General features: G+C 38.0%; 1 protein-coding gene across 3 annotated transcripts in view; it reads right to left on the minus strand.

Moving 5' to 3' along the window:
* The window catches only part of LOC132393473 (interferon-induced GTP-binding protein Mx3-like), a 42,187-nt gene that overhangs the window by 13,652 nt on the left and 15,928 nt on the right, over positions 1–12,607 (minus strand). For all 3 annotated transcript variants that reach the window (XM_059968749.1, XM_059968747.1, XM_059968748.1), the window contains 5 exons: positions 12,440–12,577; positions 4,752–4,906; positions 3,626–3,764; positions 2,933–3,131; positions 624–702 (listed from right to left, as the gene is read on the minus strand). In XM_059968749.1, the coding sequence (XP_059824732.1) occupies positions 624–702; positions 2,933–3,131; positions 3,626–3,764; positions 4,752–4,906; positions 12,440–12,577 (710 nt within the window). The remainder of the gene's footprint in view (positions 1–623; positions 703–2,932; positions 3,132–3,625; positions 3,765–4,751; positions 4,907–12,439; positions 12,578–12,607) is intronic.

A 12,607-nucleotide genomic window follows, 5' to 3' on the forward strand; every position in this document is an offset into this window, starting at 1 on the left:
TGAGCCCATGGCAACCAGTGATACAAGATGTAATGCAGTATTTGATATCACAGTGACAATCTATTATTATAAATATTGGCTAGGATCCCAGAGAACAGTCCTTATGTCATCTGTGTATTTGAATTTTGTGATCTTTTATCTTCACTGAGAGAACAGTAATATTTTGAGATTTCATCTGAATATTGACATCTCTAGACAGCCCCAGTCTATCAATGCAGATCTTGAAGCCTCTAATATGGGACTCAAATCTTAACCTTTCAATTATTGTTGCCACAGTGCAACTAAAGAGTGGGAACAAACCTTGCTCTGTCCATTAATATTGTTGATTTGATCCACTTACTGCAGTAATATTCAACAATATATTTCTCTAACTTGTTTCCTCAAGTAGTAACACATCTCAGTGGCAAAATTTCTTTCATCAGCTGAATGGTAAAAATCTGAAAGTTCAGAGAATCACAATACACAAAATATCCAAATTCCCTGAACATGCTTGAGTTAAATAAAACTGATCTTAGGCTTGTCATGGTCCCCACAGTAGTGATACAGAATTACTTTAAAATACAATTGAACAGAATGAACTAATGTAATTGAAAATGGATATTTCTTTACAGAATAAGACTTACTTTAATGTGGTTAACAAGTTCCTTTGTTAGCCGAACAGCCAAATTTGGAATACCAGCCTTTCCTTCTTCTAGAAGCGGTCTAGTCATTAAAAATTAAGGAAAATATCATAGTCAAGACCAATATTTTATAGTAGTAAAATAATTACATTTTTTGCCTTGTTTACAGTAATGTAAAAAATAAATTGATCCAATGAGATTGATCTTTTGGAGGCTGTAGAATGGTTATTTGGTACAAGCTTCTTGTGATGAATTTCTAAATGTGCATTGCCTTAACTGGGAAGTGCTATGTATATGAAGTGTGGAGACTGTACTAACAAGCCTCATAATATACTAGCAACATGAAGTAGGCGCCCATGATCCAGGTGATACCACATGGCATAGAGAAATCCCTGCATCTCCTCCACACTGGATTATCTCCACTCCAGACAATCCTAGCACTGAATTTAGAATCCTCCCCATGCTGCTCATAAACTCTGAACTGAAGGATGTGGGACACAATACTGTCAACGTTATCACTCGATCAGTCAGCACCAGTAATGCAACATTCCTAGTTTCTATGGGTAAGCTATTGGAACACAGACAACTCCAACAGAAAAGGAGATGGAAGAGCAAGCACTACCTTTATGGCTGAACACAATCTTTTTACACATATCAGAAACCACTGGGGATGCTGTGTTTGTCTCTCTCTCTTCCTAGCTAGCGAGACAACCAGATCATCTCCGAGTGTCTCTATCATCTGCTGTTTCGATTTCACATTTCCAGCATCTGCTGTTTTGTTCTTGCCTCACTATCTCCCCATTGTCCACCAGCAGTAAATAACCGGAAAAGTCCAGAGTATTCCTTCTGATTCTCTGTGCGTGAAAACTGACAAACTTGGGCAATCTACACCTTTCATTTTACCAATCTCACACTTTAAGTGACACTTCCCCAGCTCCATCATCACATTCTGCACCATGTCAAACACTTTCACCTTTGTTCCTTAGTCAGTCTGCTCACGTACTGTCTGTTAGAGCAGTGAATGAGGCACACGGCAACCTCGCCTTCAATGGTGAGGACACTGAGAATGGGAGTGGGGATGCCAAATACCAACCTTCAATCCTCAAGAACTCCACATGCAGGCTATGCTCTCTTCTCACTGCTGCCATCGGGAAGGAGGAATAGGAGACTTGGGGCCCACACCACCCAATTAAAAAGCATTCATTCTTCAACCATCAGGCTCTTGAACCAGTGTGGATAACTTCACTCAGATCTGCACTGAACTCATTTCATAACCCCTTGATGCTACAACACAGATCCTCAATATTATTTAGTATTTATTTACTATTATTAATTTTTTTCTTTTTGTATTTGTTGTCTTCTGCGCATTTGTTGGTTGTCTGTCTTTATGTGACGTTATCATTGATTCCATTCTTTTTATCTACTGTGAATGCCAAGAAAATGAATCTCAGGGTGATATATGGAAAATGTGTACGTACTTCCACAGTAAATTTATCAATGATTTATAACCAGTGACCCAATAGTCTTTTTCTAGTGGTAGGGGAAATCTAAAGCCAGAGAACAGAAGTTCAAGATGAGAGGGAGAACATTTAAAAGAGATCTGAAGGGCCAATTCTTTCCACATGGAGTGGTGGGTGTACAGAACAAACTGCCAGAGGAAGTGGTGGAGACAGGTACAGTATAAAATTTAAATTATATTTAGACAAGTGGCTGGATAGGGAAGGTTGAGGGGCATGGGTTCAATACAGGAAATGGGACAGCTCAGGCCAGAATGGACAAGTTGTTTCTGGTTTGTATATTTCTCTGACCTTGCAGTAAAAACAACGTTACATGGAAAAGACTGAGCAGTTTTGACTCCTGAAAACCACTGTTTTCCCCGATCTACCATAAAGACAGGCAAATTCAATACTCAACATTAGCTCACACCATCCTCAGGGGCTGTGTATAAGTTATGCCATCTGTATTTTTTTTCTAAAATATGGTTTGAAATAATGTTACAGACTGAATTTTTTGTCAGATATTGGAGGAATATTAGTATTATTCAAGTCAATTCAGGTTATTGCCAGAGCCTCAAATATCCATCTTAGTGCAAATGGTTCAAATCCAGAGAATAACATGCATTTGACTCCAAATCTCTGACCATTCCAATGTGAAACTAAAGTTGCCTCCTGATAGTAATCAGATGAAAGACAACCAAATTCACTAACAATAAAATCAAAATATGTAAAAGGACTCTGAGCAAATAGCGAGATGGAGGAGCTAGTAACAAATATAGTGAGAGATTAATTAAAAATGTGTCTCCCATCATTTACCTGAATTGTTCATGGTCTTCAAAAAAAGCCTTTTCCTTCAAGATAGCATCAGTGAGTGCTATCTGGTCATTGATATCTTTCTGGCCTCGACACTTAACAATCATGTAACCCTTACTCAGCTCCACCACCAAGTTCTCCATAATGTCCACCACGTTCATCTCTGTTCCTTTGTCAACCAGGTCAGGTTTAGTTAAAATGCCTTCAGATTTAAAAGAGAAAGAGAATAAAGAAAAGGTGATGAAATAAATTTTCTGCTGTGATTGAGGGAATCTTAAAGTTGATTTTGAGGAGCGAGGGAATAGAGAGAAAAGATTGGAAGCAACTATCACATAGTTGAATATACATTTACATTGGAGGGCATTAGACAAAAACATCAGAGAGAAAAAGCAATTTATTTTATTTAATAATTTAACCTTTAAAAAACCTGCTGTAGCAGGTATTATTTCATGGCACATTGGGGACAGTGACCCAGAATATACTGCTTAAGACCTAGCCGAAGGCAGCTTGCTTCATGTTATTATCCACAAGTTGAGCGTGAGGCAAGGGGAGAGTGGAGTTTTTTATGCTTCTGTAAAGTATAATGGGTGGAGAATTGGAGGAGTGGATTCAGACCAGGAGGATCTGGACCATCAATGCTAAGACTTTCTCCAACGGTCGGATGTAGAAAATGGTTCTATATTTCTATGTAATTACCCAGAGTTCTGTCCCCGGTAGGATCCACTTCCTGAGCCATTTTCAGCGCTTCTGTGGTTGCTATGTCGACATTACATGGCACAACTACAAGATTAATTGTCTCTTGTTTCATAATAAATGATTTAATAAGTCTCTTAATCTGGAATAAAACAAACCGCAAAACTGTAAAATCATAAAAAGGTTGACATTGACACATTCTAAAATAACCAAATTGAGGTAAAAGTGCAATGGAATACAGAACAACGAGCAAAACATATTTGGAGTTCTCTGGTAAACAGAAATACATGCTCAGTGCAGGGATATTGTTAATACTATTGGATGTATTTATGTTAATACATCAATACATTGGCTAAGTTTTCATGTTAAGAATGCCATTCAATGTGCAAAACGTAAAGGAAGTCCAATATCTCCTAACTTCAGGACAATCACAATTGCTTAAGAGGCAATTAAATATATTCTTGGAAAAATTTCACTTGTAACATAGGAAATACAGAGAACAAATGTGATGCAGCTTCCACGAACAACTTGAGGGTAATTTTCCCTACAAGCTGTGAATTCTGAACAACTTGAGACCCTCCATTTGGTTGGGGTTAACCATGGATGTTGTATCCCAGTTGTCTTATCAGCAAGCCAGTACACCAGGCAATACAGAAAGCAAGCAGGCTCCTCCTCTCCATGCAGCCTATGAACCCAGTGGAACAGCAGAGACTGATACAGTTTGGACCAGTGCCATCACAGGATTTGCCAGGCAGTGATGAACTCAATGTAGGAACTCCAGCTCTGGATTTTTCCTTGGAGATTACTCCCCAAGCCTTCTCCATGAGTGGATATAGCCGCAAGGCAGTGAAGGTTTGAGATCAGTTTTCCTTCTAGATCAGTTCCATCCGCCCTAATTGACTGGCTTTAAGGGGCTAGTAACCTCTCTGTCAAGGGAAATGGTTTCGCCAGGCTTAGTAGCTAAGTCACACATGAAGGCCAGGAGCTGGACTTGGTTGTCAGAAGATACCCGTAATGTACATCATAGGGTGCATTTGATAGGTACCAGGAGCTTATCCCCACCTCCTCTCCCAGCCATGACTACCTTGAGGAACCTTCAAAACATCAGATAGAAATCAGGCCCCATTACCTGTTCTCCAATATCAACTGGCTGGTCACCAACTGCTACCCGGGCAATTCCTGGCAAGTCTATCAAGGTCAGGTCAGGGACACTGGTGGACTCAATTTCCAGACTGATCAATTCATTGCTGATTCCCACTCCTTGCCCTGCAATACTGTCCTGGGCTGGAAACAGTTACAAATTATATTAATTAGTCAGAATATTTAATTAGCAGATTTAAAGACAATAATCCATCACTTTGAATCATAAGCTAAATAGTAAATAAACTTGAAACAAGTGAAAACAAATTAAGACAGAACTTGTGTTGCCCCGACATTGAGAGAAAAATCCAGGGGAATGCTTGTTTATTCCAGGGTGATCCCTGGTGTCATTATCTACAGGGACACCGACTCCCATTTCTTCAGAATGCCTCAGACCACTCTAGGGACTGTATCAGAACAAAGACTTACAGACCGTCTTTGACAAGCAGCAAGACCCAGTGTTGACAGTCAAAGGTGACTACTCTAACAACTGATTATTTTAAACATTAAAAACCACACACTAACAAGAAAAACGCAGAAACTACTACTTGACCCTCTCCCAGGGCTGACGGTTTCTTGTCATTTGAATGGGACTGCCATTCTAAAGCTAGATTTACCTTAGCTGAGGGACAGCAGGAAGGTTGCCCAGCTGGAGAGCTGGCAAGCCAGATGGAACTTGCATTGCCATCCTAGAATGGACGAGAGCAAACTACTGGTGCAGTAGTCATTGGCTTGGGCCCATTTTAATGCTAGAAACACTGACTGCTGCAGGGAGCAGTAAATGCCACCCAGTCTATCAGAGGTTCTTCAGTTCCTACCAGTCCATCGCTTCAGGAAGGCTAGTAGTTTCATCAAGGATGCTCACCAATCTGGCCTTCCCCTTTTCCCTCTTCTATTGGGACTCAAGAACTTATGAGTCTTAAAAATAGCTTTTTACTCCATTGATATCAAGACTTCTGAACTCTTTCCAATGGTGCTGCCACCTTCTCAGACTCCTGGGATTTCCTTTCTCAGTTATCGGGTTTTCGCTATTTTGGCATTACACTACCTTCGACTGTACTACAGTCTCTGAACCATTCCATTATTTAGCACTTGTATTTATTACTGCCACTCAGGGTTTACTTTATGACTTCACATGGGCAGGGAATCTCATTGCACCATTGTATATACGACAACAGGCTAATCTGTTCAGTGGCCTATGTTCAAGTTTAAGGCTACCACTACCAGGGTAGAAGCTCTCAGCCCTTGTGTGTAATGCTCATCAGAATTGTTTAGATTTAGGGTGAGTGTGAGAGAGAAAATCACAAGCAGGCACCTTAACTTAACCCTTTGCAGCTGCTGTTTGATATTAAGTACTTGACTACCAATTGAAACCCTGGCATTTACAAATCCCTGAATGTTATATTGAGAACAATCAGCTTTACACTAAAGTGGACATTAGTCATGGAGAGACAATCAAGTTGGGAATTCCTTACCGGAAGAAACATTTGATACAATGATTTGTATTTAAGAGACTAGTATCAAAGCCCAAAACCATATTTCTCCTTTTTATTGATGATTACTGAGACAAAATGGTGATTTTACCAAAGGTTCAAGACCTGAATATGCCATATTTAACTTAGAAAGAAAATAAATAGGGGTTCCGGTGACATCATCATCGAGAATGGCAGCTTAAGTCACTAGCTCCTCCGGAAAAACGCGTATTAAGCCCCATTAACCAATCAAATGTAGTATTTTTCAAAAAATATTTGAACTGGGAAGAGGGGCAAGAATGGGGAAAAGGAATGGAAATAAAAAAAGCGACACTGCAGAGCCTGCGGCCGAGAGGGGTGCAGCGAGCAGCTCTCCTACCCGACCGCATGTTAGCGAGGCAGACGCTGGGCCTCATTCAGGCGAAGCGGCAAATATGATCGAAATTCTGAAAGAGGTAAGGGAGTTCCATAAAGATATAAAGCAGCAGCTATATGTTATTAAGTCAGAGCTTGCCAACGTCAATCAAAAACTAGTGGTGGCAGACACTCGAATTGAGAAGGTGGAAGATTGCATTCAAAACGTGGAGCGGATACTGAGTAAGACAATAAAAATATTAAATCACCAAGAAGGTAAACTGCTTGACCTGGAGGGAAGATCACAGCAGAAAAATATCAAAATCTACAACGTTCCCGAAGGAGCAGAGTGCTCGTCTATGATGGAGTTTGTCGGAAAGTTTCTGCGGGACACGCTGGAGCTTCCCTCGACTATGGAGCTGGAAATCGAGAGAATGCACTCTGTGCTAGTCCCGAAGTCTACCCAAGATAAGCCATGCTCAATAATAATTAAATTCCTTCGGTACAGTACCAAGGCAGAGATTCTATCAAGGGCCTGGGGTAAGAAGAGGGTGTTTTTAGGTGATAAATTAATATATTTCGACCAAGATTACCTCCACGTGGTCCCGCAGTATTATAAAGAATATTCTGAAGTAAAGTGAGTACTAAAGCAAAAAAGGATTAGATTTCAAACTCAGTACCCTGCTAAACTTCGAGTGTTTTATGGAAACGGGACTCGGTTGTACCAGACAGTGGAAGAGGCGACTACAGGCATGAAGGCCAGAGGGTTGCTCGTCAGCATGATCAAAATGAGGGAAAGCCTGGCAGAGGAATTATCCCGCTCCGCTTGGGAAATAGTGCGAGAATCAAGAAGGCAGGAAACGGGAGGAGGCCGAGAGAAGTATATCAGGAATAGACCGGGAGTTTCCCAAAGACAGTCTTCACCCCCTCCAGAAGAGCCATAAAGTTTGGCTAATTTTAAAAATGTTGAGATGCTAAATGGAAGCAAAAGTAGACGGTGATACACCTATCTTAAGAAATACTTACAGTAATGTGGATTTTATATTACTTTGTTATTTTTTTTATTTGCTCACTTACTCCTTTTTCCCCACCAAAATGAGAATATATGTATGTGTGTGCGTGTGTGTATATGAGGAGTACACAGGGAAATCTTTTCTGTGTAATGGATTTGTTCACTGACTTTTATGAATACTGCAATAGGGGCTCTCAACTCACAAGTAGGAAGGGTTATCCCCCACAGCTAGATATTTGCATTTCTTGGTTCTTATTTGTTCAGGGAGTGGATCGATTAAGTTTTATTCTGCTAATTTCAATGATACATTGACAGATTAATAAAGATGGCTAAGGACAAAGTAAAATTCATTTCTTTTAATGTCAATGGGCTATTAGATCTACTCAAACCCAAGAGAATTTTATCCAGAATGAAAAAAGAACAAGCCCATTTAGTATATTTACAAGAAACTCATTTAAGTGATAATGAGCATAGAAAACTAAAGAGAATGGGCTTCACTAATTTGTTTTTCTCCTCATAAATCAGGACGTAGCAGAGGAGTTACTTTTCTTATCACAAGTAAGCTAAATTTTGAAAAAGTATTCGAAATGGGAGATAAAGAGGGCAGGTATATTCCGGTAAGGGGGACTATAGACGGAAATTCAGTTACTCTATTGAATATATATGCACCCCCTGGAAGTGATATTGGTTTCTTTCAGAAAATTACTGATATTATGGTAGCGGAAACATAAGGTCTCCTGATATGTGGAGGGAGACTTAAATTTATAATTACAACCAAACTTAGACTCTTCCAATTGAAAAACCTATGAAATAAAATCCTTACATAAGAAAGTCACACTTTTTGAGGATGTTGGTTTAATTGATAGATGGAGGGACCTTTTCCCTGACAGAAGGGACTACACTCATTATTCTGCTCCACATTCTGTATATACAAGAATGGACTATTTTATTACATTTGGAGAAGACAAAGACAAAATAAACACCTGTGGAATTGGGACAAGAGATGTAAGTGACCATGCACCTATATTTTTATCTGTTGATTTTGACCTACAACCAAAGAATACTATTTGGAAACTAAATTCAAGTCTACTCAATGATCCCTACTTTAAGGAACAAATTAAAAAAAGAAATTGGTCTTTTGTCTCTACTTGGTCTCTACTTAAAATTTAATGATAATGGAGAGTTTTCACCTCCCATTTTATGGGATACTCTGAAGGCTGTCTTAGGAGGGAAAATTGTAACGGTATCATGTAAGGAAAAATAAAACAGAGGAATTACAAAATAGGCTGAAGGAACTAGAGAAAAAAACACATTGAATTTAGCACAGGATACATTAAGGGAATTTAAAAGAATTAGGAATGAAATTAATAGTTTGGCTATGCAAGAAATCAGGAAAAATTTAATGTTTCTGAAACAGAAACATTATGAAAGTGGATCAAAATCTATGAAAATACTGGCGTGGAAACTGAAACAAAAGAAAGCAGAAAATACAATTCATAGAATTAGGGACCCAAGAACAAAAATGATAAAAAAAAGCTAAGTGAAATTCAAGAAGCTTTTTAGGTGTTTACAAAACTCTATATTCCAAAGTTCCAGGGGGGAAGCATAACCCAAATTGACACCTTCTTGAATTCTCTAGAGTTACCCACTTTAAGCGAAGAACAAAATAGAACGATGACTGCTGACATAACTGAAGTTGAATTAAAAACAGCAATTAATAGGTTTAAATTAAGCAAGTCACCAGGATCTGATGGATATATGGCAGAGTGGTACAAATAATTTAAAAATGAATTAATTCATGTTTTACTCCCCACACTGAACTGGGCTCTAAAAAAGGCACAAATGCCTCCCAGTTGGAAGGAAGTGATAATCTCAGCTATACCGAAAGATGGATAAAATGGAATGCAGGTCATTTAGACCAATATCCGTTCTTAATGTAGATTATAGCTTATTTACCTCCATCATGGCCAAACAATTAGAGGAGTTTCTACCCATACTGATACGTAACGATCAGACAGGTTTTATACGACAACGCCTGACACAGGACAATATACGAAGAACACTTCACATATACAAAAATATAAAATCAAAGCAATAGTGATAAGTGTGGACACTGAAAAAGCATTTGATTCGGTTAATTGGAATTTTCTCTAGAGTTTTACATAGATTTGGTTTCACAATTATTAAAAGTATACAGACACTATATGACAATCCTACTGCTAGGATTAATATCAATGGATATTTATCAAATAGTCTTACCCTAGAAAGGGGCATGAGACAGGGTTGTACATGGTCACCACTACTCTTCGCATTTTATCTGGAACCATTAGCTCAATACACAAGACAAAATGAAGATATCAGGGGAATTACTATTAAAGGGACAGAGCATAAATTGGCCTGTTACGCAGATGACATTTTGATCTATCTAGGGCAACCAACATACTCTTTACCTAAATTGATGCAATCCTTGAACAATATGGTGAATTATCAGAATACAAGATCAACATAGATAAAACCCAATTACTTTCATATTACTATAGCCCACCAAGAGAAATTGAAAGTAGATATCCCTGGACATAGCACACAGAGTCTTTCAAATATTTAGGCATCATTATGCCAAAAGATTTAGCAAAATTATCAAATGTAATTATCAGTCTTTATATAAAAGAATTAAGGAAGATATGGCAAGATGGAACCTGATTCCTTTTTTCAGTCTCAGTTCAAGGATTGAGTCTATTAAAATGAATATGCTGCCCAGGCCATTACATTTCTTTCAGACCCAATAGAGATTAATCAAAATCAATTCAATGAATGGAACAAGATGTTATCAAGGTATATTGGGCAGGATAAAAGGCCTAGAGTTCCTCTCAAAACCTTGCAATTAGCAAAGGAAAGGGGGGGGGGCTACCTTCCCTTAGAGATTATTATTTTGCAGCACAGTTGAGAGCTGTGATATGTTGGTGCAACTCATCATATGACGCTCAATGGAAAAACATTGAGGAGCGGGTTCTTCCCATCCCTATACAAGCAATTTTGGCTGATAACAACCTGCAATGGTACATAAATACTACTGATAACCCATGGGTGAAATTGACTCTTAAAATATGGAAAACTACTATAAAAGAATATAATCTAGAGGGAGATATTGCAATTCTTAAATGGTGTACATTTGACTCCGATTTTACAACAAATAAATTGGATGCTAGATTTAAGGACTGGACAGCTAAAGGAATAACAGTTCTTTGCAACATAATGAAAGAAGAAGTACTGTTCAGTTTTGAAATGCTAAAGAGAAACACTTATTAGAAAAACAAGATTTTTATCGATATTTACAGATGTGACAATGTGTTAATAAGATGCTTAAAAATGTCACCAAGGCAAATACATGCTTGATAGAGCTATTTAGAAAAGCATATAATTCAGATAACGGTAGTAGAATCATTTGAAGCGTGTATAAGGGGTTGTCAAATCTTCAAACACATTTGACTTCATACATTAAAACAAAATGGGAGAAGGAAGGAGGAATAATTATATCGGAGGAAGAATGGACAATAATATGGAGGTATCAATGGAAGTGTACTAGTTCACAGAAAAGGAGGGAGTTTGGATGGAAAAACTTGATAAGGTATTTTATTATACCGTCTCAGAAATCCCATTATGATAGTAACCTCCCTGTTTGCTGGAGAAATTGTGGAAATCAAAATGCAAATCATTATATTTTTTGGGACTACCCTGTTATCAAAAACTATTGGAGGGAGATACACAATGCTCTACAAGACATCTTTAAATGTGAAATACCCTTAGAGAGTAAGACCACATATTTTGGATATATACCTCAAGAATGGTTGAAAAGAGATAAATATTTAATGAATATACTGTTGATGGCTGGTAAAAAGACTCTTACTAGGAAATAGTTATCACAGGAGAGCTCAACTTTAAATGCATGGATGGAAAGTACAATGGACACTTACAAAATGGAGAAGATAACAGCATCTGTTAATCATAAGCTGGAACAATTTGATTCATACTGGGAAAAATGGTTTAACTACATAATGCCTCATAGGCCTGATTTTATTCTCACAAATCAATGAATCTGTTGTAAAAAAAAACACTCACTACTTGTACATAGATTTTTCCTTTCGCTTGTTTTTTTTCTTTCTGCTCTTTTCTATAAGTGTATACCTCAGATAAATACTATGTGGAGATTTGTGATGTATATGATTTATATGTACAATGTCTGAAATACATCTTATGGAAATGTTTGTTTGATGATGAACTTCAATAAAAAATAAATTACAAAAAAAAGAAAATAAGTAGCTGGCTTTCACAATATGTTAAATTAATTTTTACAGTATGTTTGTAATGAGCTCTTTGGACCTTTGTGGGGAGCAGGAGAGTGAGGGGCTCTGATTTGTTTTTTTTAAAAAAAAAGAGTACTCAATTGGTTAATTATTGTTCAACAAGAATCGTTAACTGTTTAGGGCTCCTTGCGTTTTTCTCAAGCAACCTCTCTTTTGTAATGCGATCTCCTAGTGTTTTCTGTTTACACTTGTTATTATTTTGATGGGCTCGGATTCCATATTACGTAAGCGGACGCATAGTGAGCACTAATTGTGGGGTCCTAGTTTTGAGAATGTTATGCCTCGCAGTGTTGAGACACTAATGTTCCGTAGGAATTCTTATAAATAAACTCTGGTCATCATCTCTACATCAGAGTTTGTCTTTCCTCTGCATTTGGGTTCTGACACTGTCAGCACACATCGTGGCAATGTTAAACCCCAATTTATCATTAATTTTGAATCCATAGCTGGTCCTACACAGCAATGTTTTGGAACATACCTTTGACAATTTCTTCTTCCACCTCAGCTGCACTGCTGAGTTTCTTTGAATAATCCCTGTAGCTGATTTTCCCCTTCCAAACATCCTCCTGTTTAACATTTTTTAGCTTCAATTCCAGTGGGCATCTGGTTACAATTCCTGTCACAAGGAAAATATTGCCAGATATCA

Source organism: Hypanus sabinus, chromosome 4 (genome assembly GCF_030144855.1).
Source record: "Hypanus sabinus isolate sHypSab1 chromosome 4, sHypSab1.hap1, whole genome shotgun sequence".
NCBI classification, from domain to species: domain Eukaryota; kingdom Metazoa; phylum Chordata; class Chondrichthyes; order Myliobatiformes; family Dasyatidae; genus Hypanus; species Hypanus sabinus.